The 27,989-nt window shown below is 38.9% G+C and overlaps 1 protein-coding gene across 1 annotated transcript; it reads left to right on the plus strand.

The window, feature by feature from the left end:
- The first annotated feature begins 271 nt into the window (after positions 1-271).
- st3gal4 (ST3 beta-galactoside alpha-2,3-sialyltransferase 4) lies at positions 272-27,989 on the plus strand. Its single transcript, XM_040130397.1, has 12 exons — positions 272-656; positions 9,044-9,111; positions 12,470-12,541; positions 13,858-13,939; positions 14,265-14,354; positions 15,681-15,778; positions 16,302-16,365; positions 17,560-17,655; positions 20,825-21,014; positions 21,454-21,591; positions 27,517-27,669; positions 27,856-27,989. Exons 3-12 carry the CDS (start codon positions 12,520-12,522, stop codon positions 27,943-27,945), a joined length of 1,023 nt encoding a protein of 340 aa, XP_039986331.1. The 5' UTR covers positions 272-656; positions 9,044-9,111; positions 12,470-12,519; the 3' UTR covers positions 27,946-27,989.

A 27,989-nucleotide genomic window follows, 5' to 3' on the forward strand; every position in this document is an offset into this window, starting at 1 on the left:
AACTTCTTCTTCACCACTGCGTTTGACAATATATGTTCAATTCAGAGCTTTAAAAAAAACCCACAGCCAACAGCAAAACCCTCCAGATGTTGTCCCTTCTGGGATAAAAGTCCAGTTTGAAGCGGACTGAAGACGCACAGGACAAATCATTATAACAAGCTGCAGGTCACATGGGGAAGCCCGCCTTCCTTCCACCACACTACCACCAGCACCATGTAGTTTAGGCTTGTACATGTTTTACAGCGATCGCATTTGGATCAGTTCAGTCCAGCCAGCGGCCAGTGCGCGTACCCACTTGCGCATGCGTCCCTGCAGTGAGCGGAAAGGGGAACGCGCTGTAACAGACAGAGAGCCAACCAGCAAACCGCTATATCTGCTTGAGGACTTGATGTCAGTCACGCCAACACTAAACTACCCTGCGGTTTGCGTGCACCGTTTTTGTTTCCCCGAGCTACATGGTCAGACGGCCGGACTTTGATGCGCTCATCACATCACTGCCTTTTTCCTGTGTGCGCGCGCTGCGGGCAGAACCATATTTGCCGTTTTCCCACGCAGTGAATGTCACCAAAAGCAGTGTGAACTTGGTTGCAACATCATTGTACAATACAACAGCCTCGCTGCACGGATTAAACCTCATCTGTCGGCCAGCACTGCTGGTAAGTAAGACTGTTAAAACCCCTTTGGAGTTTATATAGAGCAGCCTATGTGCGTCAGGAGTTTCGTACATGCTTGCAGGGAGGCATAAAACAACACTGATCTGTTGTAACTGGCCTCCTTGGATAACCAGATGTCAAAATTAATTCGGCTGGTACGAGTCTAGATTTGTACATTTGTGTCAGTGTGATTACTTGGCTTTTTATTTTTTCGTTTCCTTTTCGTTGGGAGGATAGATAGACTAGACGGGGATGGAAAAGACTTGTGTGTGAAGGATAATGACATATATCCTTGACTTTATTCAACCACAGACAGTTATTATGTTCCCTGTGATCAGTGGCATTGAATGTAACTTGAAGTGAAATTTAAGTCACAGTCTGACAGTAAACCACGGCCACTTGGTTTTAAATGCCTTTTTGGTGCCCTGTTTCACCTGAATTATCAGCTTTATTTAAGCCTGGTCTCTTGCTAGACATTCTGGAGATCCAGCAGTCTGATCAAAATTTAGAAAAACGTAGAAATAAATGCACATCATCTGTGACAAAGCCAAATCTATGTATTTACTTAGGCCAATTTACCAACTCGTATTCAAACCCTGCAAATTTTTGGAAAACAGTTAACTCAAAAACACCACTAATCCCCTACCTTCACATATTAAATATGGTGACTATTTGATATGAATAAAACGAGGTTTGCCTTGCTTTTAACAAACATATCACCGATGCTGGGCATTTATTATTTGAAAAGAATTATACTGGGCCCCCTGTAGTCCTTGGTGATTTTGAAGGTACCACGAACCATGTTACCCAGCTTACCTTACAACCCTTTTCTCCTAATGATGTATTTTAGGCGTTGCAAACCATTGATACCAGGAGTTCAACTGTAGAGGATAAATTAGATCCTTTTTCCTTAAAACTGTCTGCTCCATTTATCACGGAGCCATTAACGCACATTTTTAATCTCTCTATCTCAACAGGTTTATTTCCTAGTGTTTAGAAATCGGCCCATGCGAATCCATTACATAAAGGAGGTGACATAGGTGATTTAAATAACTGCCCTCCTATATCAAAAATACCCTGCTTAGCCCAAATCCTAGAATCTTTGGGAAGCTACCAACTCAAGTCATTTCTTTCAAGTCACTGTGTATTAAGTCAGGTCAGTCTGGATTTAGAACTAATAACAACGCTATTTCAGCTATTACATTGGTTACATATAATATCATATCTGCTGTAGACAATAAGAAACGCTGTGCTGCCCTTTTTGGGGTCCTATCACAAGCGTTTGTTACAGTCGATCATCCTTTGCTTTTCAAAGAGTACATAGTATTGGTCTGGATGGAATGGCTTGTGATTGGTTTGGAAATGATCTGTTTGGGAGGCTGCACTGTGTAAAGTCAGTCTGAGTTTTTACCAGTAACAAATAGTTTGCGGCAAGAGTCAACTTTGGGCTCTCTTCACTATCAATATCAACAATATTGTTTCTTCATTGAATGGCTGTTGAGTCTATCTTTATGCAGATGACACTGTTGTGTATTGAATTGCTGACTCTGTATAACTAGCCATTGAAAACCTGCAACTCCCCTTTAATGTTCTTCAGGAAGTTCTTATCAATCATCTTATATTGAGAGAATCAGTGAATAAATATCTTGTCATCTTGCTCAGTGACAAATCTACATTTAAATAACATATAGATGACCTGGTCGACAAACTATGCCAAAAAATTGTTTACTTTTACAGAAACGGAATCTGCTTCCCTATGTCTAGCAGAAAAAGGATTGTTAAAGCAGTTTTCCTGTCTGTGTTGGATTATTGAGATGTCATTTGTAGAAATTCTGCAACCTCCAATCTTAAACCTCTAGACACCATCTAACATTCTGCCCTCAGATTTATTACTGGACATAGGTATGGTAATCACCATTGTATCCTCTCTGATAAAGTCGGTTGGTCTTCTCTGGCTGAGAGGCGACACAAACATTGGTTTCTGTACATTTATAAGGCCATTGTTGGAAAGCTACCGGCTTATATTGCAGTGTTGCTGGATTGGAACTTTGGAACTTTATCAAAATCACTCAAATAACTGGCTTATGCTCAAAGTCCACCAAGTAAAGTCTGAATTAGGAAAGTGAGACTTTTGTTCAATAACCCAGATTCTTGGAACAACCTTACACTGTAAAAACCAATTCCCTAATATCTAATGTGCAATTTAACACTATGATCACAAACCTCCCTGCCTCAACTAGAAACTATTTTAGCTAATTTTATTACTTCTTGTCTGTATCTTCATGTCTTCTTATGCCTGCTTGTAACTGTTTTAGTTATAAGTTGACAGACAAGACTTTATATATGTCTGTATCTTATTGTCTTTGTATTAAGCCTACTTATTTTATTATGTTTTATTATATGTATTATGTGTTTTATTGTTTTATTCTGTTTTGTTTGCTGCGTAATGTAATCTCAGCATCACTGAAAATGAGGGTTGCCTTCAATGTATCCCTTCAAGAATTAAATAAAGATTGAAAGAATGAATAAGTGAATTTCTCAGCAACTCTAAGAGGGTTAAATCAGCTATGTTGGGACAGTTTTTGTAATTCTATATTGTAATTGCGTTCTTGTCATCAATTAAAAAAAACAAAAAAAACAAACATACGATACTTTTCTGAATTCTTCAAGCTGTCTACTTTGTTTATGTGAAAAAATGAGTGTGTATGAGGTTTCTACAAAGCATGGCTCACCATTTTGTTGTAGTTGACACAAAACTATTTTTCAGTGACATGTTTGGTAATTTAGGACATAGTTTCGTTAGTGTTGGCCCTTGCTCTCAAACCTAATGACGTCTTTCAAATAATATTTTAAACTGATTTCTTGTTTTTCTTAACCTTAACTATATGTCTAAGGTTACTTGATATTATGTATTAGCCTCTTATGATGTCTTATGATAGCTTACATGGATTATTATGTCAACAGATAGCCTTAGACCCATTAGGTTTGGCTATTGATTAAGGTGTTATAGTGATTCAAGAGTCCAACATGTTTTCAAAAATATTTAATTAAAATACTTTGTAGAATTAAATCATCAGTTCATCTACCAACAGTACATACATTTCTCTAGAATCTACAGCATATTATTCATTCAAATTTTATACCCCTTATATTAAAATCAAGCTGAAGCATCTGTCATTTCTCTTACCTCTTGTGTTTTTGGGGTCAACTTGTTGTTTGATGCTGACCACAACCACTTACATGATGTCACAGGAATAATGTCATGTGACTTTGGTCATGTACATGACCAATTTCTTTGACTTACACTTTTCAGGACATAAGTACAATGCTGTTTTCTTATGCTGTCCCAATATACCTTAAGTGGCGGTACATCTGAATTCACCTAGTGATGCAGTAATACACTGGGAAATACTTTTGGCCAGTGCGGATAGTTCAGAGCTTGGAGAGCTGCCTTGGCACTGTTGCATTGTTAACATTGGTAACATTTTGTCACCAAGAAAAGTATATAGTTTTTTTTAATTTTTTTTATTTACTTATTTTTTTTCCTGCTTATTACTGTTAACCCAGATGTGATTTTACATTTGCAAAAACACTGCTCGACACACATACATGATGTAGTTTAACATTTAACTTAAATGTACACCTGTATTTTGTTAATTTACAGTAGAGGTTTTACTTTTTTTGTTATTATTGTCTTTATTTGTAGCCACAAATGTCGGATTTAATGAGGCTTTGTAATATTTTTTTTCACATGGCAGCTTTAAGCTATTTTGTCCTTTGTAGTATTGATTCTGCTGTGAAGCACTCGTCCTTGAATCAATCAATCAGTTGCGATCTGGCTAAAAAACCTGATAGCTGTGTTGAACATGCCCTTTGAACATTCATTTTAGGCAAATTCAGTCACACTTGTATACTTGTTTCTGTAGATATTAAGGCAAATCATAACCTGTGTGCATTTAGATTACCAGCGCATACAAGAATGTATGAGAACAGCTAGAAAAGGATAAGATGAATAAGGGATTTCATTTTCCATTTATATCTCTCAACCTTGTATTACCGTAGTTATGTAACAATCTCCCTAGTTTCCAAAAACAAAGAGAGATCATTTAAGAGCCTTTTATCTGAAGAACGCCTCAGACTGCTCTACAAGATTGGAGAAACTGGATCTTGTTCCTATCTGGCTCCATGACACTGATCTTCACAGCTGAATCAGGACAGTGTAAACACAAAAATACATTCGGTCAAAGTTGCTTGAGATTGGGGGTGGTGGGGTTGTATTTGTCTTTGGGAGGTGTGTGTGTATGCAGGACAATTGGGAAATTAGTCACGTTGACATCTGCCACCACAGCATAGGATACAGAAATTCAAATTCAAACTTGAATTGAAATCATTTCTTTTAGATCTTTAGATTTCAGGCTGTTGTATTCAGTCACCGTAGCAGCAGCTACATTAGAGGGGATTTCCTTTTTATCCACAGATGTTGCACTTAGTGGGGCATAGATATTTAGCACATGGCAACTTGCAGCAAATCAGCTAAAACAGCATGATATGCCCTCTGCAGTAATGACTCACTCCTGGCTTGAAAAAATATGACGATCACACATCCGCCTCAACACATTCAGGCACACCGACTCATACTCTGGTGCACTGGTGTCTGCAGTGAAAGCCCACAGGCCTCCATGAGTCCTTGAGAAGGGTTTTCATCGATTAATTAAATTAAAGAGATATCATAGTTGTTGATCTTAGTCAGATTTAGCCCCGTGAGAGAACAGAATCTGTAAAGCTGAAATGACAAGGGCCACTAACAAGGCCCTTCAATTAGGAGTATTACCTAACCTCTTCTTTATGCAAGTCTCTAATTTAGTACCCATGTGAACACGGAAAGTTATATTCTTCCTATCATATATAATTGAGCGAACTTTCTCTTCCATTAAACTAAATATGAGCAGATTGATTTCTAAAGCAGTGAATAGGATGAACGCACTGAGTCACCAAAGACTATGCATACACTGTTAGATTTACAGCTATACAACTACATAGCAAAGGGTACAGATGACACGCTGATTGTAATACCAAAATTGATACCATGTAAATTTTTATATTAAATATTATTTATTTAATGTAATTTCTCCTGTTATTTCCACCATATTTGCAAATATACAAAAACATATAACAAGACCCACATTACATTTAATTTTAATATCAAGAAGAGTGCCTTGTTGGTATCATTAAGAAGACTTGACCACAACAAAAAATCATATGCTGCTGGCTGAGAAAGCTTGACTATGGAAGATTTAATTTAATTAGTGTGTTTTGACATCTAGTCTTGCAAACAAGCAAAAATGTTTTTGTAGAGCTTTGGTGGAATTCCCGTTGTGAAACATTAACTCTGAGTCTTTCCCTATTTTCCAAGGGAAACATCTTAAGCCATCTTGAGCAACAGGATAGTCCTGATTCTATAACTCCAAATATTATAATATGGTACAACAACATATCAACATTTGGTCGACTTTTTGTGTCTGTATAGCAATATATCATAGTTTGAGAAAAATAAATTATAAAATTTTCTGAAATTCAAAACGACAATGGACTTCTGATCACATTTCCAAACAAGAATGGAGGAAAAAAGGAAAGACATACCTTAATTGCACAGTGGAAACATGATGGGTTGAGAACAACAAGAAGCAGCATCAATTATGAGGCATCATAATTCAGTTTCAGCAGAGGTGATGCAACTAAACCAGCCTTATTTGTCTGATTATGAAGTAGGAATAATCAGACAAAGGACATGCAATGTGTTTATCAGTGAGCTTAGCACTTAAATAAATGCATCTATAAAACAAGGCACCAGTATCTTTCTGCTATTTTGGACAGTAGATCAGTTTGAAATAATGCAGGTAGTAATGGAGCAAGAAGGAGTAGCCACAGTGAGCTGTTAGATGAAGAGCTGCAGGCGACAGGCTGCACACCTCCAACTTCTCTAAAAAACAGCTCTTTCCACTGTGCCCTGCTGCTCGCAGAGTCATTCTGTATGCAGCATGTGTGTTTTGCTGCCCAGAATCACAGGATTCTGTGACCTGTACTATTAAACCGAGTTTGCTGTTACCACCAGATTGCCAATTTAATTATCTGAACTGTTTATTAATTACTTTTAGCTAACTACTTTTAAATTATCCATTAAATTTTGCTAATATTTCAACAATTTATCCATTACATTTTCCTAATTATTTGAGCTGTTGACTCTTTATTTTTAACTTAATACTTCAACCATTTACCTAATTATTTCAACTGTTATTGAGCGTCTTTTAGCTGTCTACTTCAAGCATTTATCCAGTAGCCTACTTTTATCTTTTCCCCTGCTTGCTTGCAAAGCAGTTCACATTCTCAATCACAATACATAATGTCCAGGTGTGACAGCTGACTCAATATGTGGAAATGTTTTTATGAATCAGTTAGTTGGGTTTTTTCCCTTTACCCACTGGCAACTGCAAAAGTACCCACTAGGGTACAAGTACTACTGGTAGGGAATCACTGTTAGTGCATGTATGTTGTGAGTAAAATAGAGAAAAAAAAGTAAAGCAATTTCGTCCATTACAAAATGCTTATGGCTCCCTGAAGGTGATTTTTCACATGCAGATGCTTTTAGGGACCAAAAAGGGTTGACCCTGCAAATTCTTGAAAGATTTTCTTCATAAATGCTGTCAAAATGTTACAAATGGGCACCAGATTTAGCTCTACTGACTGGATTAAATGCTGGGATTATGTGTTTTAGAAGTGATTTTCTATTGTGAGCATGACGTACATGTTAGTTTCTTTAGAGAGTGTTTCCGTGGTTGAGAGAGATCAGTTGGTTGGTGACGGAGTTAGAGAAGTTCATTTTGAGTCATCATTTATGTCAAAGCTAACCTTGTTGCAAGGACTTTTACTTTACCCTTTCAAAATCAAAGCAACAAGTCTCAAAATGAACCAGTATGTCTCTGACATGCGTGTTCAGAGATTTTTGATGGTACATGGACATGTTGTCATTGAGGTGTCTGTGCATGTGTGTGTGATGACATATGATCACAAAAACTCAAATTCATACAAACATCATACATTAATTTGATCTGTAATATTGATGTAAATAATCATTGTTTGTTTACATCCTTACTAAGACTATAACACAATAGTACCTTAAAAACAGAGCTCATATTAATACGTCCCAAGTATGTTGACATAAATATGTATCTGTAATAATTAGCTTAATTAATGACAACATGAGTGTAAGTTTTTGTTAATGCTAAGTACCTAAAGTATTAGCCTTGCCAGCCATCACCTTTCTTAGGAATTTGGGAGAGAGGAGCTTTAATCAATAAATCACTGAAAACATTTTCCCATGAAGTACTTTTGCTGGCATTACTTCCACTGCGCTGCTCCGTGGTAGCTGCCTGACTCATCTTTAATCACTACAGTGTGTGACTAAGCTCTTTAAGTGGTCTGTCTGCATTTCTTTCATGGTCCATGCTTAGACTTGCAGCAGTGCTTTAAGAACATCTGTGGTGAAGGGCACTTCAGACAGGATTAAATCTTCCTCTGCTGTTGCTCTGTTGGTCCTGCACATCTTGAGGACTTTTGCCAGTGTCGGCTAGCTGGCCAGTGTGCTTCACGGTATTGCACAGTGCAGTGCTTGACCCTCCCTTTGCTCTCCCTGCCAAACCTCCATCCCTCTCTCCCCCACACACTGTATCACACACAGTCAGCCATTGTGCTGATCTGCTCTTGTGTTGCCTGTGGTGTCTGTGAGGGGGTCCTGTGCTTTCTGCGTCTTCTGTGATCTATAGTATGTCCAGCTGTTAAAGCTCTGTCAATCATGCCCCAAAGGTGAAAGGTTGATGATGGGAATATACTATATATATAGTATAGTATATGCGGGGGTTGGAACCAGTGGTTATTATTGTAAAAAATTGGTGAAAAGTAACATTTGAGAAGCTGAGGACCAGCTAGTGTATGGCATATTTGCTTAATATATGAATGGAAAAATTGTTTAATCTTATGCTAGTCAATTAATCCATAAAAATCATTTTAGTATTAGCTACAGTATATGGTATAAAACGAAGACTGGAAAAGATTGGCCCATATCCGAGACTATATCCAATTTTTTATGTATTAATGCATCTGTAGTCCTACTGCATCCATCCCAGAACAATCATTACAAACTGTATTTCCTTTATACAATAATCTTTGCAGTCCTTTTTTCCTGTTTAGGAATTACTTTACGGTCAGACTTGCATTTCCATTTTAATTCACTTATTAACTGCAGAGACAAGTAGAAAACAAGGAATAACAAGTCTGTTGTGCAGATATTCTCCAGTTGTGTTCCTGTGTATGATTATTTTTTGTTTTTACTACAGGGAGAAGCCCAGACCCATTACATCAGAACCACTGAGTACACAACCTTTTGAAATGAAAGAAGGAAAAGGTGAGATTTTCTATAGAAATGTGTTTTTTTCTGACAATTGGTGACTTTGCAGCTCTCTGGGAATCTCAGCTACTCTCAGTTATTTTCTTGAAAACTGAGGCATCAGTTTGCAATATTTAAGCATGCGTTAATCATGACATTTTTCATGATTGTTCAATTTGTGTTTTTTTTTTTCAATGGAGTGATGGATTGTTTAGTCTGTAAAATGTCAGAAAACCGTTTAAATGCCTATTAAACTTTCCAAAGTCCAAAGTGATACAGTTTGATTGTTTGTTTTGTCTGACCAACAGTCCAAAACCAAAAGATAATCATTTCACGATGATATTCAACCAAGTGCAGAGAATGTATTTTCTGAAGAAACTGCGAGTGAGTGTGACCTGCTGCCTCTGCTGCTGCCAAGTGCAGAAACAGAAATATCTCTCGGATTGAAGTCAGAACCTCTTGATTTTGAGATTACAGTGGTAACTTCTGAGCTAACACAACCCACAGAATAAAAAAAAACAAAAACATGTCAGGCTCAAAATTATAAGAAGAAGTGTTAATGTTCATAAAATAAAGCTTTTAGCCGTGTCAGCAGGAGTTATGGAGTATGAGATTATACTGTTTGGTAAAATTAAAGGGGAGTCTTCAAGTTGAAGAGAGCAAACCTAAAGTCATGTGAAAGCAGTGTCCAGTCAACCAAATTCTATTATCTGACCAGAGGTGCCAGGAATACGTGCTTGCCTAAACAGAGGATTAAGCTCTCAACCTGCAACTCTGAGTATATGCTCTCTCAAGTTCATATTTTCTAAAAGAGAAGTGTAATTGCAAGTAAACTAAAGTCCTGTGATTCTGAAAGTTGTGCCCAGTCGTCAACTTCTGTTATCTGAACAGAAATTTAAGGAACAAACATTTGCCCTTGCTGGGATTGAACTTTGCACACTCTGCAGACTGCAGTGCCCCTCACAGAGAAAACACAACCTGCAGTAAACACCATCCAAACTTCACATTTTTAAGAAGAATTGAAACCGCCCATAAACTAAAGGTTCTAGCTGTGTCAGCAGCAGTAAGCATGAGCGAATATTGCTTGATTAGAATGTGTAAGAATAAAAAAGTAATCTGCAGATTTGAGAAAAAGCGTTGAAGACCTTGTGCATGTATGGAAAGGTTCAGTCCTCAGTGACAAAGGCAGTGAATGAACCTCACCAAGGGAACATTGCTAACCACTGAGCCTTGCAGGTATTTCACTTATGCATAGCAAGTTTACATTTTCTTGAGGAGAAAATAATCAGCCCAAAAGTAATTCTTTTGGGCCAAAATTTTTACTTTATCAACTCAGAAGACCGCATACCTCAGCACAAGCTGAAAAATGCCCTATCTCGCATCGTTAAGGAAAGGAGGATCAGGAGGATCTGCCCCTTTAAATGGATCTGCACCAAAATGTAATGGGTTCTTTCCTGGCCAACACCCCATCCTTCCACCAATTTTGATGCAGATTGGTTCAGTACTTTTTGCATAATCCTACTGACAAATAAACAAACAAACCGACAAGCAGACACGGGTGAAAACATAATCTCCTTGGCGGAGGTAATTACAGCAAGAGTAGCTGAACATGAAAATATATTGAATGCTTACACAATGTTAAAATCAAAGGAGAATCTGTAAGGCGTAGGCGAGAAAGAAATCAGCCTGCAGTTTCTATAGAAGTGAATGAGAGCTTGACAGTGCTCTATCAGTTAAGCCTCAGATCTCAAAAACTGTAACCCCTGTGGTTAAGATGTTTACATTTTTAGAGAGAGGAAGCGTAGGTGCCTGTAAAGTTAAGCAGTTTTCACCTCATCTACACACTCTAGGTGATTACATGACTCACTGAGGAAGTCTCAAAAGGGCTGTAACATCAGTCACTCGCTCCAAATTGCTCCAAAACTGTAACACTTGCCACAAAGCCGGTTGCAACGTTGAAAATTCAAAGCTTTCTGAGTGATTTAGAGTTTGAATTAATTCTGTACCTGCACATATGCCAGAGTAGTAGGCTTTGAAATGTGAATAGGTTTCAGCAGAGCCACATCCTTCATCTCTAAATTTATGCTCTATAAAAATGTAAAATAAATCGCAGTAAGATGCCACAAACACCAAAAGTAAGAGCATAGATCCCCTCAATAATCTTGCTTGATAATTAATTGATTAAACCATTGATCATAGGATTAACTCTCTCTCAGTTGATGAATGGGTTGATCAAGTAATAAACACAATGAACTGTGCTCATTACATTTTGGGGCGGCTGTGGCTCAGGAGGTAGAATGGTCGTCCACCATCCAGAAGGTCGGTGATTCGATCCCCGGCAACTCCGGTCCGCATGTCGAAGTGTCCTTGGGAAATATACTGAACCCCAAATTGCCTCTGATGTATAATTTGTGTGTAAATGTGTGTGTGTGTGCGTGTGTGTTTATAGAAAAAAATTGCTGTATGAATATGTGTACTGCCACTACTGGCACTTTCACAATGTGTGTGTGAAAGTGGCAGTAGTGTAAAGCGCTTTGAGTGGTCAATAAGACTAGAAAAGCTCTATATAAGTGCAGTCTATATAACTTTTGCCGTACAATTCAACACTACAGTAAGTATAGGAACAGGACAGGTGGATACTGTGCTACCGCTCTATGTTGCCAAGGCCAGCATAACAACACAGGGAAGAGGGAGAAAAATCATCATGCTTGTATCATAGAAGAAAAAAAGATGAATTTTCTAGTTTAACCTTTCCACATTTAGTGCTTTCGTCATTTCCTAAACAATAACTGAGGGAACAAACACGGCCCGCTCTCAAAGCCAATTTATATCATATTTTATGTTGTGAAATTACTATTTTGAGTCACAGGGCGGGGATGGAGCGTTCAAAAGCCGTGGAGTAAAATCCACAGAACGTCCCTGTGGTGGTGTTAATCGATCCTGTGGTTTCCACTTGACTGTCTCCAAGTTTGGGCATTCATGACATAGTAGCAGATTTACAGCAGAATTACATTGCTGTTGTTACAATATAGTAGGGATATGTGCATGGACACACATCTTAAAATAGATATTCAGCTGTACACCCCTTCAGTTTGGTATTGGCATTTGCAGTGATGTGTTGCTGCTGAAGTAGTGTCAGGCATGTTCAGGACAACCATTTACTTGTATGGATGGCTCTGGCCTGCAGATCATCAATCAGGACAATTCTAGATGAGATGTGCATTGTGGGGTCGTCTACAACGACTAAATTAACCGCTGTGTATTTCAATCAGAGTAGGTCCCCTTTCAAATAATCTTCTCAGAAGGGGGTGGATGCTATTCATTTTAAAGGAGGTGCTAATAATTTGGTCTACCTCCTTTCTGTACCCATCACCAGGATAACCTCATGCACTGTGTAGACATGAGAGGACCAAGGAGCACGTGAAGATGTCCCAGAAGGCAACTAAAAGTAAGCTCTTTTGCTGACATCTGTGCATGATTTTTTTGTTTTTTTCAAATGTTGTAAGGGATTTGTTCTGAGTTGTTGTGGGCATTCAACAGATTAGCTGAATGTAGGCATTTTTCAGTCTTGTCACTGTCTTGTCACTGTGAGGTTGCCAGGCAACTTAGCAGAGATTCCAGAGATTCACCGCTCCTAGCGTGGAAACACTCGCACATAACCTGCAGCAACTTTGCGTTTTTACACTTGCATGGATTAAACAAACTACATATATAACGTGTTCATTTTGATATCTTTGGACTGCGCCAGGCTAGCTGCTTCCCTCTGTTTCCAGTGTTTGTGCTAAGCTAAGCTATTTGCTTCTAGCTGTAGAGTCACACTAAGTGGACAGACACGAGTGTGGAATCAATCTTCTTAATTAACTCTCAAAAAAGAAAGCAAATAGTTTCTTTCCAAACATGCTAGACTGTGCTTTTAAGTAGTCATTATTATTATTATGCCCTCTGTCCCGGCGTAGACAGACAGGTTGAAAAGAAGCTTACAATATTTCATCACACATACGGTGAATTATAAATATGTGAATTCATTGAGGTGCCCGTGCTTCCCATACAGGTCTGTTAAAATTCAAAAGCATGCCTCCAATGTTCAACTTTATACACGGTGGTCCTTTGTCCCAGGACGGGAACTCTCACTGTATGAGTATACGCAAATGGAAAAAAACAGAAGATGAGTGTCTGGAGGATAATTTAATGACGATATGGTTACATTTCCTGGCTTTGGGCAACTCAACAGGGATTTTTCAAAACTCACTCACTCACCTACTCAGTGTCATGTTTTTTTTTTTTTTTTTTAAATTTGACTAGCATTTGAAGAGGAACACTTTTAGGTTTTATTGAATATGTTATATATTTAAATTCAGACAGTTGTCCTTAACTTGCACTCTCTGCTATTAAATTGAATCCGTAGAGGGTTGACTGCTTCCTGCGGATCTGTGCAGTCATCTCAAAATAGCATATGTTGCTTGCTGGAAAGCAACCGCCACTTGCTTTGCATTTCAGTTTCATTTTTCAGTACCCATTTAGGGGCTGATACTACACTTGTGTTAAATGGGATGCTATTTTTTGAGCTGCACCTTTTTTCAAAAGTTTTTTTATTTATCATTGAAAAAAGGAGCAGATTATTTTATATAACATCCATGAAACCTTGGAATCTCATTTTAAGGTGTTGAAACTTTGAGGCCAGAATGTGTTGTATGTGAAATTTGATGATCATGACTATTTAATTCTTGTTTGTTTGCCTCTATTTTTTGTCTTTGTTGACTACAGCATGGTGCCTTAGGCTTCTCCCACTTCTCCTCTTCTTTGTCTCCTTTGTCACATACTACTGTTCCAATGCCATACTTCAGAGGTAATTACACACACACTATCACAGCCATTTCTTTCTTTCTTCTTTCTGTCTCCATTGCCCTGGGATTAAGGTCACATAATTACAGAAATGCCCATTTCTGGTAAAAAGTAAGCTCATGAGGTCTGTGCAGTGCTGAATCACTAAAAGTTAAGAAGACATACCACATTTTGATCATCCAGTGGTCTGAGCTGATGGTCATTTTAGGCCCTCACACATGCCCATTCTTGCACTTTTTGAGTGTTCTGGACCCAGTTCCTGGCACACTGTGTTTTTATGGCTTTAGCAGTAGTTTTCATGCAAGTTGTGGTGATTGTCTGTCTTTCAGCTATGGAGGCACCAGCAAGCCTCTGAACAGTAGCAAGACACTGTGTGGTGGCTGGCTAACCCAGAAGAAGTGGGAGAGCCTTAACTTTAAGTGAGTTATGGCATGTCTGTGTTTTTTTTTTTTTTTTTTACTCAAACTGGACAGAGTGGATGGTTTATTAAGGGATGAAGGTATGCCAATGTTTTTATTTGAACATAAGGGCTCTCCCAGTCATGAAGGAAAAGCTAATTTTAGTGAGAAAGAACAGGACTTTATTATAAAAAAATACTTTCCCATCTAAATCATTACATTAAGTTTCATCAACTCAAGTGGAATGTCTTGATGAAATGGCTGAAAAGAAAAGTTAATATAAAAACCAATGTTGGCTCTTGATAACGTTATACTTTTTAGAGGCAGCAAATGGCTTGTTTGTCCTCCTGGGATTCTGCCAGGTTAAGTAATCATTGTTCCACAGCCCTGAACCTCCTCTCAATTATTATCTCTTACACTATTATCAGTTTATTCAGCTGTATATTTACTGGTCTTTTTGTTTCCAAATAGCGATATGTCCATTGGTGGTTTTCCCCAACCTCCTCTGGGGTCATGGTTTATTTCTTCAGCCCAGCAGACCTTCCACTGCCGGCCCTTTAACCTTTAAAACAGTCAAGATCCATAATCCCTGTGTTTACCTCTGTAAAAGAGCATGATTTGCATTGGGCTGCTGGTTGGTTGTTCTTGGATTTTCACATCAGTCATTACATTCACAGGGAGGCCTTCTAGGCAATCACAGTGACCTTTCTCTAATTAAACCCCTCCCAGGAGACTTATCCTGATCTCCCGTGGAGAGTTAGCTGGCACAGGACGGTAATAAATGTCTGAGAGACTCACTGTCAGACACAGTAGGTCACAAAAAGCTGGAGTCTGAAGCCAGCGGACACAGAAAAGCAGTTGTTTCACGTATTACAACCTGCCACATTTGTCTCACTCCACAGGCTCTATGAATGCTATTGTTTTCTTTTCAATCTCCTAGGCAGAGAAATGCCAACAGAGGATTTTAATGGGGAAATTTCTGTTGAATGACATCATGTAAATAGCTGGTTTGCTTATAATGAGTCTGCGTTACCTGCTTAATAGGTACCAGAACATTTGAGAAAGTCAAGGCATCCGTTAAGCATATCAAGCAGTTTTCCATGTGACAGTATGAACACAGTACTGTTTGGCAGCACAGTTGGTATTGTCCATTGTATGGTTTTATAGTTATTATGTCCAAAAAATAAAATAAGTAATGTTCTTCATCCTCGCTGCCTTACACCTCATTCATATCCTCCCCTCCTCTATCAGCCACAAACCCTCCTGTAATATAATATATTTATACAATGAAACCCTTTGCACTGCATTATCATGTAGTAATTCCTGCCCCTGTCATTTCTCATGCAGCATTAGCAGACGGACACAGCTCTTCCTGAAACTGGAAGATTTCTTCTGGCGGGAGCATCTGTCAAAGCTGGCATTACCTTATGGCATTAAGGGCAGCGGTATGTTGACTTAACATTATCCTCTTCTCTTTCTGCTCAGTTTATTCAGCATGTCTCACATCTTGGTATTACTGATTGTTTTATGACGGTGTGCGTTCTCCATTTTTTCATACTGCAAAGTTTATTCACGCATTTCCACTCCTGAAAAGGTGTCATGTAGACATATCAATGTTAACACCAGCTTTTACTTCACTATAGATTTTTAACACCCACTGCTACTAAACCAAGATAAAAATAATTCTTTTAATATTTTATGATTGAATTTAGGACCATACCTGAAAATAAAATCAGTGATTCTCTACTGTCAAAAAGGCATAAGCGCTGTGATAAGCAGCTTGGGTTTTGATTATGTATATATTTGTATTCAGGACCATAGATTAGAATTATGACTGATGAAATTTTAAACCCTCAATACAGCTGAAACAACCACACAGCAATTTTTTATGTCAAATGCACTTCTCTATTCAAAGTTTTCAAACAACCACACCTTTTCAACTTCTCCTTTTCTCGCTTTCCCTCCCAGAGTTGCTGCTTCTGAAAGTTCTTGCTGTATCTGCAAATTATCAGGTGCCAGCCAACATTGAAAAGTAAGTGTGAGAACACATTGGACAATTTGTCCATTGTGAAATACAGTAGTAACTGTGTTGTTCCAGTTGTGGTACAGATTTGATGATTACATTTTTAGTCCTACATGACATCTTTACTGTCATAATGGATATTTGGGTGAAGCCACTTGTACTAAGCCACATAACTATTCCTCGTAATTGTCAAGAGAGCAAAATTGGGTGTTATTGCTCTAGTAATGAATAAGTTGTTAGTTATGTCTCTATTGAGCGTGGCATTTTTGTTTCTAATTGTACAAAGCATTAAAAAAGTCATGTTGGGACCTCACTGTATAAAGGCAAAAGTTTAGAAAACTTGAAATTTCAAAGCCACAAACTTTTGTACAATTTTGAGTCGGGCAATTTAAGTTCATGTATTAGGTTAGCCTTTAAGTTTGCCGAACTTAGAATTTTTACTTCTGTTAACTTATTCCAAGTTAATGTTACATTTTTTTTTTTACATGATCAGAACTCTGTAAGTTAAAGTAACTCAAATCTATATGCTGTATCCACTTGATATTCTTTGTTTACAAATGAGCACAGATTTTTTATATGCACTATTTATTGTGTCAAGCTTTATCCCTCATGACAGCTTTTGCAGTCCTGCCAGTAGTCACAATAAGCCTAGGAACAACATTCTTCAATATGACCCCGGGGACTCAAGTGCCTTACATAAGAGGGTTGCAGGAAGTGTCTGAAGTACAGACTTCTATTCAATCTGGTCTGCATTGATTTACTTTTATAAAAAGAGATGTAACACCCTCCATCGCATGACTTTTTTCATACGAGAAAAAAGAGGAATTTTCTGGGGAATTTTAACCGTAATGCAATGCACGCTGAAGTATATACAAATAAGCTAGCAATTTTTCTGAATAACTTAATTTGATGAGTTAATTAAACAATCCATTGGACAAGTAGTCAACTGAACTCAGATTTTAAGTTGTTAAAATGATGATTAAACAATTTAAACACGAAACAGAAAAACCTATCTAATCAGTTAATGATAAAAGAAGAGTTTATTTACTATAACATATTATGAGATTTAACGGTGAAAATAGTTTGTCCTGCATTCCTGTATAAAGAACAGAAGTTTACCAATCTTTGTGTGTGTGTGTGTGTGTGTGTGTGTGTGTGTGTGTGTGTGTGTGTGTGTGTGTGTGTGTGTGTGTCTCTCCACAGGCTTGAATGCAGAACCTGTGTAGTCATAGGCAATGGCTTTGCCATCAAAAACAGCTCCTTGGGAAGCATAATCAACAAATACGATGTTGTCATTCGGTAAGCAAGGATAACACTACATGACAGTATTTTATTAGTGCTTCACATTTAGTCATAGCTCTTACTATTACTATGGAATAGGAAGGGAAGGATTTTTGAGGTGACTGTACAATATTTTAATTTATTACGAACTGTGACACTCAAAAAAATTAGTTTTTAAACCCCTAATCTCTAAATAACTAACTTCATGTTTGAGGATAGTTAGGACTGAGAAATTAGGAACAGATGGATTTTTTCTAGATGACCTTGGCTGTAGACTAATGATGGACAGTTTCAGACTGTGTGACCACCTGACCCTGACATAGATCCTTCCTGTCAGTAAGTAGCAAACTTCTGGGTCAAATCAAGTTCTTAAAGGAGAAAAGAAAGCATTTAGTTTACTCAAGGACAAAGGCACTGTCAGGCATCTGACTTTACAGCCTTGGAATGAACACATGAATTCTGAGTTTTTATAAGCCTCTTTCAAAGAGCCAGAATTTGGCCTGGCCACAATGCATTTTTCTCCCCCTCATCAACCCCCTGTCCTCCTCCTCCCTAATGTCTCTCCCTCTCCTCTCAGATGCTAATTGTTGCCTGGCCATGTAGAGTAAGGTTATTGACATTCAGAATTCAATACATGCCTGAGAGTTTGACATCATCAGACTGGTTCTGTTATAGAAATACTGCTAGGCTCTGTTAAAGCCTGTTGAGACTTGGGTTTCCAAAGTGCGGACTAATCATTTAACCAAATAAGGTCTCAATCTATACTACTGTTTTAATTATTTGGTCAAAGAATGAGTTATGATGTCGTTGTGTCAATAATTTGTTAAGAGCAATAACCAAGGATGTTTCCAGAATGAAGCATAAATCTAATTTTAAGCCCCGAACATTCACACAAAGTATGAGTTAGTACTCATATTTGCGGGCAACTTAATTTTTTTCTTTTTATACAGTATCACTTTACGGCATGTTTTTCTTTGACAGTCAGCTGTTGGAAGTGACAGGACATACAGTATGTGGAAAGAGAAGGACCTGAGTAAAAAAAATAAAAAATCCTGGTGACATACCTGACATCAGCACGCTTACTGGACACCATAATCCACATGTAAATACCTTTTTGGCAGTAACATAATTCTGTGTATTAGGCAATAGAACAAACATTAACTAGCTTTATGAATGAGAATCACACTGGTGGAGGAATCAAGTCACAGTGAACAGAACATGTGCTAGCTTCTGTTCTGCTAGCGTCATCATCGAGCATTGCTTTCATTGATGTTCCTGAAAAAATTAAATGTGTTCCTGGGGATTACTCTCCATATTCTGAGGAAAATCTGCACTCACTTGCCATAAAAAGTGAAACCTAGTTGATTTTAACAAAGTTAAACGATGATTAATTTGTTAGCATGCCAAAACTACGGCTTCCATGAACATTAACAAGCCCGGCCGCATGGTTACTTGTGTATTTGTAACTTTGGTTGTATTCACAAATACTTCCTTTAAAAGTCATTTTTCCACCTTTTATCTGTAATCAGTGCTGTCTAAAAGTTTCTACACCTTTCAATGAATCTGAACTAGCTGTTGCCCCTCAACTTGCCCTTGACCCACAACTTTTCGGTACTGGTGATGTTTAACAGGTGACAAACTGCTTGCTTATGGGAAATTCTATTCTCTAAAGGCAACTACAAACAAAAATAATATAGAGGATATTAGAGGTTTGTTTTTTTGGCTTGACTGCGACAGCAAGGTCAGCCTTACAAACACGATTGTCCGTGATTGAGTGAGTGAGTGAGTGAGTGAGTGAGTGATGAAGGTACTTCATTGGTCATCCAAATGCTACATGACTGAGTGATCTTCATTGGATGTTGCAATTACAAAATTAATTGGTGCGAACGGTTTCATTTGCATCATCATTCGGGCGTTTACAGGCAGTGTTGCCAACATAGCGCCTTTGTCGCAAAATGTACCGATTTTTCAGACCCCTTTAGCGAGTTTTCTTCACAAAAAGACCTAGTGACAAATCTAGCGACTTTTTGGACAAACCTTTAATACTTTCTATAGAAGAGAGTCGCCAGTATTGCCCCACAAGCGCAAGGTGGGGCTTTCCCTCTGCAGGCACATTTCTCTATGCATCTCATTCAAATTACTGCACGGCAGCTGCATAGTTGTGAAAGAGCTTCTAATTTTCTCCCTGACCGGTCATTTTACAAGTAACTATATCCGTTGTCTTAATCTTATGTGTATGATGACTTGCCAGATGAGGTTGTGGTTATAAAATCAGGATTTTGGCATAGCAGAGCAGCAGCTTAGAATGGTTTAGAAGTGACTGCTAGTTAACATGTAGTCTTAATGGGCTGCGTCTCAGTCACTATTTCATACGTATATGTGAGCAAAGAGAGTAGGAAAGAAGCAAATGGATAAAGGGCTGAAGCTAGGCAGAATGCAAATATGACATTACGATATCACAAATATGCTAATTAGCGTATTGCGTCATCTAGCAACATTCAGCGACATTTGGTGACTTTTCGAGTGGGCGTTAGCTACTTTCCATTGGAGCAGTTCCACAACAGTTTTCAACTATATCCTCAATTTTGCACATTGACCACACACGGTCCACCCATAAACTACAGTGTGACCTAGTCTTGTTAAATTACTGTCCATAGTAAGACTTAGCACTGAAAAACATGGCATACTGTTGATTAAGGCTCTGTTCCAAGGCTTGGTTTTTACGTTGGAACAAAGGTTCTGGTTTAACCTTCTTTCTGTGTATACTCTCCAACAGACTCAGGTATACGTATTTGAAATTTTTTTAATAAAAAGTATATTTGTAAAGCTTTAGGAGGCTCGCACTGCTTACCACAATATACTATACAATGTATAGTCGACTCACAGCAAGAAGGTTCTGGGCTCGAACCCCGGTTCGACCAGGGGCCTTTCTGTCTGGAGTTTGCATGTTCTCCCCCTGCCTGCGTGGTACTCCAACCATAGTCCAAAGACATGCAGGTCAGGTTAACTGGTGACTCTAAATTACCCATAGGTGTGAATGTGAGCGTGACTGGGTGTTTGTCTCTCAGTGTTAGCCATCTGATAGCCTGGCGACCTGTCCAATCTGTCACGCCCAATATCAGCTGGGATTGGCTCCATCCTCCCTCCTCTTCTTGTCGCTGAATGTAGTGTCATGTCCCTGCCTCAGGTTGAATGATGCCCCAGTTAGAGGCTATGAGGAGGACGTGGGGAACAAGACCACCATGAGGTTCTTCTACCCTGAATCAGCTTCCTACAACCCTGGACAGCACAACGAACCTGGCACGCTCATGGTCTTGGTGCCTTTCAAACAGCAAGATCTGCGGTGGCTCAAAGAAATCCTCTATAATGAGAAGAGGGTACAGGATATGTGTGAGAATGCACTCTCTCTCACACAAACACACACACATGCTTACCATATCACTCTGTCTCACTTTCTTTCTTTCACTCACATAAACACACTCCTTTTAGCTTCTTTTCCAGCACTTGCCAGCCATCCATATCAGGAAAAAATACTTAAAGTTTCGACTTCAGTGATGCCAGAGCCCTTTAGAGTTAAATGTAGTTTCCATCACAGACATTCTTCATTCTGTTGCTCCAGGCACCTCCGGACTCCTGCTGCTAATAGTTGCAGGGTCATTACCCGCTAATTTGCACATCGATTTAGTTGCCTCAAGACACGAGGGAGTCATAGGTTCAATTGCATCTCTGTTTGTGTAAATTAAGTCAGTGTGCCAACCAAAAAATAGCAAAAACATCCTGCCTCTTATCTTGCTCTATTGTTTATGCGCATTCCAGGTCAGGAAAGGCTTTTGGAAGCCTCCTCCCCAAATCTGGTTGGGTGATGTCAGTAAAATCAGAGTGCTGGACCCCCACTTTCTGCACCAGACTGCAGACAGACTGCTCCGGATCCCATTGCACCCCAATAGTAAAGAGGTGAGAGATTGCTTCCATGTCACTGTTTTAGGAATCATGAGGGCTACAGGCTAATTGCAGAAGTTCTGGTTCCGGTCCAAACCAATTTATTTTCCTCTCCTTGATCAAGCCAATCAAATCTTTATCTCAATCAGTCTCAAATGGATGATCTATAAATGTGGTGGTGATGCTTCTTCTCTGTTGCAGCTCATTAACTATTTCTGGCATCAACAACAGCAATTTTCCCACTAGAACGTTCTCTCGTTTGTTCCCTTTCTCACACATCTCCCTTTTTTCTCCCTTTGCCCTTTACTGCTTCCCACATGAATGTTAACAAGGCTGGATGGAGCATCCACTGATTAGCCACAGCTCCTCGTGATACCATATGTCTTGAGCCCTCTGATAAACAGTTTACTGGAAGAGGTATTTCTCTTGAAATGTAGCTGGGTCAATAGCGATTTTGTGGATCCAATTACTGCAGAACATGATGAAGATTAGCTTCTGCTTGGCATTCTTGCGTCTCATTACAAGATAAGCTCTTTGTGTCTTCTAAGCTGCATAGTGAATCCCTGGGAAATAATTGGCTTTTGAAGGAAAGCCAAAATATTGTATAAATTTCAACCAGACACTCTGTTTTTGGAATAAGGAAAGTTCCTAGTGTTCCTTCTCCGCAAAGCTCACTTTTTTACACGATTTCAAGGTTTAGTTGATCTTCATCAAGCATGTTTTGTGACTTTTGGCTCAATGAAATGAAAATGAAAGTAAAGGATTAAGTAAAGCAAAGACCTCATTAAAACACAAAAAACCATAAATGGAAACATAACTGTAAACTAACACACAAAACTTAATTGAAGAACAGTGACTGTTCAATAAGAAAACATGACACGTGACATGTCCTGCAGTGTAACATTGATGTGTTTTTGTTTCACAAATTGGACTTCAACAACCTCCCTCTTTGGCTGAGGCTTTTGGATTTTGAAACAACCTGGGATTTGACTTAGGCCATTACTCATGTAGAATGAAGTTTTTATTGGCTCATTGCATCCCATCTGCCAAGTGGGGCTTGTTGTGTGTTTGGTGGGGATAGTCTCTGACGTGGGCCCGGGCCAAGTTTTGTTTTGGTTCTGCTTTTTCCTCTCTCATGAGAGTGATGGGGGTGTTACCCTTTTGGACTGTAGTACAAACACGACTGGCTGGTGTGTTAGAAGAGTGAGCAGTGGGAAGGCAGTGATCCTACAGGCGATCAGTGGGCTTACCCGACAGGAGCTCCGCACCATCTGCACAGACTGTATGGAAATGGTCAGGGGGAGATGAAGGTGGGCAGGAGGTGGAGAAAGATGCAGGGATGAAGTGTTGGGAGGACTGGGGTGTACAGGCAATTAAATTTTTTCTTGCTTTAACAGTATTAAGACATCTGAAACTGCATTAGCTTTATTCAGGGCTGTAAATATATATATTTCTTTCTTGAACAATAGTTCTTTTAATACACAATGAAACCTACTGTAGATTTCCCTCACCATCCTCATTCTGTCTCATTGTCAGTCTTATTCTGTCTCTGTCCTCTTTTCTATCCTCTGGTATTCCTCATCCACCAAATAGCAGCAGGAGCCCTGACTGTAGCAGATCTCCACTGCACATACCACACCCTCCCTTAGCAAAGGGTCCTGCCAGATAGATAAGGACACCCTCAACACGCACACATTTACGGCACAGACTTTCCCTTTCCTTCCCCTCTTTGTTTGCAACCAACATTGCAGGCTCACATGTACACACACATAATACTCTTACGTTCACACTCGCCTCCTCAAACACAGGCATGTGTTGGGCTCTTGTAGGTCTGGCTTGCAGTGGTGACAGCATGCAGCCAGCCCCTGCCCCCCCTCTCACCAAGGCTCCATGGGCCTGCGTCCAAACTATGCGCCGGGCTGCTGCAGAGCTGTGAAGTTCGCCTGTGTGCTGGCGACCACATGAGGCTAATACACACAGAATGTCAGCTGTGTCCCATTGCAGGGGGCCCATCAGTTTCTGACTTAAAGAAAAAAGACAGTCATGCAATAGCAAATCAAATTGATCTGTTTGAATGTTTTAGAGAGGGAAGAAGGAGAGTACAGGAAAGGGCTGTGTTTCAGGTACTTATCAAGGCTATCGTAGTCAGACCAAATTATTTATAACTGCAGTATATGGTAAATGGACTGCACTTATATAGTGCCTTTCTAGTCTTATTGACCACTCAAAGCACTTTACACTACTGCCACATTCACCCATTCATACACAGCGCTCTTTTCTATACATACTGCGCTTTCTACACACACACTAACACACTGATGATACATTCATTTGGGGTTCAGTAACTTGCCCAAGGACACGTCGACATGTGGACTGGGGGAGCCGGGGATTGAACCACCGACCTTCCGGTGGACGACCCACTCTACCTCCTGAGCCACAGCCGCCCCCTCTGTTAAGGTTATTTTAGCCATGAGTACAGGTTATGCCCGCAACACACACACACACACACAAATAAACACAAACTTCCTCTGGAAGCCAGAGAACGGGCGAGCCTATTTTCTATCCATGTGAGAGCTGTTGCTGTAGAGCTACTCTATATGCAAATACCACACTAACCACAATGTGCACATAGGCCCACTCACACACATACAAAGTATATATTTATGGTTCTCACAGGTCTGAAATTATGGACCTGATTTGAAAATGGAGCTGTGGGAAACCTATCCAAACCTGATGTGCATAAATTAATTTTTAAAAATGAAAGACCCAATCTTAGGGGAACCTGAGCACAAAGATAATTAGACCCGATCCAAAATGCAGTCGACCAAGAAGGAGAGAGAACACTAACACCGGTAACAGCACAATGCGTTATCCATTAATGTGATCAATTAACAAGTAGCTGCAGAGCAGCAATGTATTATAATAATAATAATGATGATGATGTCCTAAGAATGTAAAATCACTCAAATAATTTGTTTATATGCTTCAAAAAAAAACTTTACATAAATAACTGAAAGTTTTATTTCCACCTCCAGCACCAACAATAAAACATGATGATCGCAGGCATGACATGAGTTCAGCCCTAATTTTCATTCAGTTGTGTGTGTGTGTGTGTGTGTGTGTGTGTGTGTGTGTGTGTGTGTGTGTGTATATATATATATATATATATATATATATATATATGTTTACATACACACATATATATATATGTTAAAAAAATCAATAAGATACCATTAAAATATTAAGAATTTATATACATAATTTTATCTAAGGCTTACTTCTCACCAGTGATAAACTGGAGAGTAGAAATTTATTTGCAAACAGAGCTGTAGCAGAGGAAACTTGATTATAACATGGAAAGCTGTAGAGGACATAGATATGAAAAGGCTGTTGGGAAAGTGTACAGTATTTTGGAAAGGGATGGAAAGATAAAATTTCTTCCATCTCCAGGTCATGTGGAAGTGATTCTCCTTCTTGCCTCTGTGAGTATTGATAATCATTGACAGTCATATGGAAAGTAGCAAACACCACCGGCAGGACTCTGTGCACAGTAAGAGCCTGCCAGGGACAACACAGCAAACATGTCCCAACTCATTAAATCTCACATTAGTCTTGTTTCTTGTTTTTCCTAAAAAAAAAAGGCAAAAAGATGTCAGTGGAGTCAGGTAATGTCCCTTTATTTTTTCTGCTCTCCAGAAAGACAGGGCACAAGTGACAAGCCAGAAGAATGCAAAAAGATGTATTTTAGCACTTTTAGGATAAAGATTTATCTTTGGTAGGGCTATTCAGGATATGGGCATTTTCTCTTCAAAAGAAAATAAGCCATTTGACACAGAGACAGGGACGTCCACCAGGATGCTCTGTGATATGTAAATTACAACCCCTTTTAGGCTTTAAGTTAGCAGAAGGTGTAATGTCATCATAGGTAGAGTTTATAACAAACTTGAGCCTTGGCATTCTGTCATCTTATGCAATAGCTCTTATCCTGACCAAGCCCTTTGGAACATAGTACTGTACCTATCAAGCTGCGCATGAGTTACATTCAACTAATAATGCCAAAAATAATAATCTCCCCTTTTGGATTTAGGCATGCTAATTATTTTATCAAAATTTAATTTACCTGACACACCCCTAAGTCATCACTGGTGCATGTAGCTGCTTTTTTAGAACATAGAGAATTGAATAGAGAGCATCTGTGTGTATGAATGAGGAAAAAAATCACAACCCAGAGTGACAAGTGCCTTAAAACCAATTCTATTGCTTATAGGCAGCCAAAAAGAGATTTAATTTCTTCTTCTACACTCAATTTATTTGGTTTGGTACATATTCTGACGGCAGCTTTTAGAAACAATTATGTCTGAAAAATTGTAGGAAGGCCTGTTAAAAGCGAATTCAAGTAATCCAGATGATATTCAGTATTTCTGGGTTTTTTTATGCTGTAATTAGATCATTGACAGTTGAGAGATGACAGGAAACAAGGGGGGTCATGCATCATAGTTCCATGGCTGGATTTGAACCAGGGATGCTGCAGCTCATGGTTGGCACCTTAAAACCCCCTAGACCGAGGGAATGATTTGTTAGATTAAACATACCTTACACTATATTTGCTATGGATAGAACCTAATAGCAGCCAAATAGCAGCACCCAAACACAAAAAAAGTAATGTCACTGAATAGAATATCCCAAGAATAAAACTGTCTATACCTTTAAGACTCATGTTTTTAACCTTTCACTAAGGAGAGGGTAGTTGATGGCATCAAATACGGCAGTAAGGTGTTTTTTGTTTTTTTTACTGGCATTCAAAATCTTATCTCATATCTTTGATATGCACTTCGGACAGAGGAGTGTCAGTGAGCATTTTGCTTCTGTATCAAGAACGCTTTTAAATTTTTCAAAAATAGAACATGAACACTATATATTTAAGCTGATGGTGAACCAATTACTCAAGTATTTTGACCAAAAACATCAAATGACAAATTGGCCTGAGGATCTTGCTTGTTACTGGCACCAAAGGGTGCTTTTCTTCATCAGAGGCTGTACTCAAGTAGTGAGTAAGCTGCTGCAAAACACCCAGTGAGCAGGATGAGACTTGCTTATGTGCAGTAACTCTTCTGACGCAGGTAGTATCTGCACAGGATGTTGTGGTTCTTCTGTTTTTCCCAGAAGTTCACATAAAAAAAGGTTTTTTGGTACATAGCATTTGTTTGGAAGATGCTTATGATAAGTGCATTCAAACTGTTTGGGAAAAAGAAGTATATGTCATCAAGAACTGTAGACACAACACAAAGTAATGCTGAAATTAGACATGAGAGGCACAGGGAGAGGCTCGTTTTGATGACCTGCACGTAAAGGTCTTGGGCAGTAGTGTCTGCTGGGCTCTATTACCATCTAGTGGTGAAATGAGAGGCTACAGTTCAGTTGTTCGAAGAGACTGTAAAACACTCAACTCCAGCCTTCACTAAACCGCAGATGCACAATTTGGCTTTTTTTTTTTTTTTTTTAATTAGATTAGTGCTCATTTTATAAGTTCTTTTAGAGGTCTAGCAAATTCATGTTGAGTGCATGTACATTTTAACACCCCTTTAACACCACACCATGCGCGGGGCAAACATTTTAATACAAGAGATGCTTAATTCAGCTGAGCTTTTCTAAAGTTAGTTTAATGTGTTTAAACCCTATGAGCGGATTTTTTTTATGTGATTCTGACGGCATAAAGTTTTGTTAGAAGAAATATGACAAATTGCCAGTGAAATTCGGTGCAGTCTGTGTGATACTGTCAGTCCATTATTTTGGGGTATTGGTTGTCTGCCAGGGTGTGTTTTTTGATGCTGCCACTAGAATGCCAGAAATTTTCAAATGATACACATACAGTCTTTAAGGAGTTTTTCAGGAGACCAAGAATGATTGCAGTGGGCTGTCATTAAGTTTTGTTTGTTGCAGAACCCAGTTCATCCTACCACAGGTATCCTTGCTGTGTTTGTCGCTCTCAACTACTGTGATGTGGTCCACATTGCTGGTTTTGGATACCCTAACTCAAGGAGCCAAAAGCAACCCATCCATTACTATGGATACGACACCATGAGGTCTATGAAGGTGGGTAGCAGTCATATACCGTCTGTGGTAATACACATGCTTTCAATTCTTTAAAAATTCAAGATTCAACATTCAAAAAACTTTATTGTCTATCACATAGTGGTAGTAAAATTGTCTTAGGTTAGGGGCCCACAAACACCATAAAAAAACCAAACATACTAATGCTCCTTTTTCTCTCTGTTGCAGAATTCTTACCATGACCTCAATCATGAAGCTGAAGCCTTAAAAAGACTGGAGGATTCAGGTGCTATTTTGTACCTGCACCCACATTTATAAAATGCACATGTTTCTCGTTTGATTAAATGTAAAAAAAAAAAAAA

Source organism: Xiphias gladius, chromosome 7 (assembly GCF_016859285.1).
Source record: "Xiphias gladius isolate SHS-SW01 ecotype Sanya breed wild chromosome 7, ASM1685928v1, whole genome shotgun sequence".
Classification (NCBI taxonomy): domain Eukaryota; kingdom Metazoa; phylum Chordata; class Actinopteri; order Istiophoriformes; family Xiphiidae; genus Xiphias; species Xiphias gladius.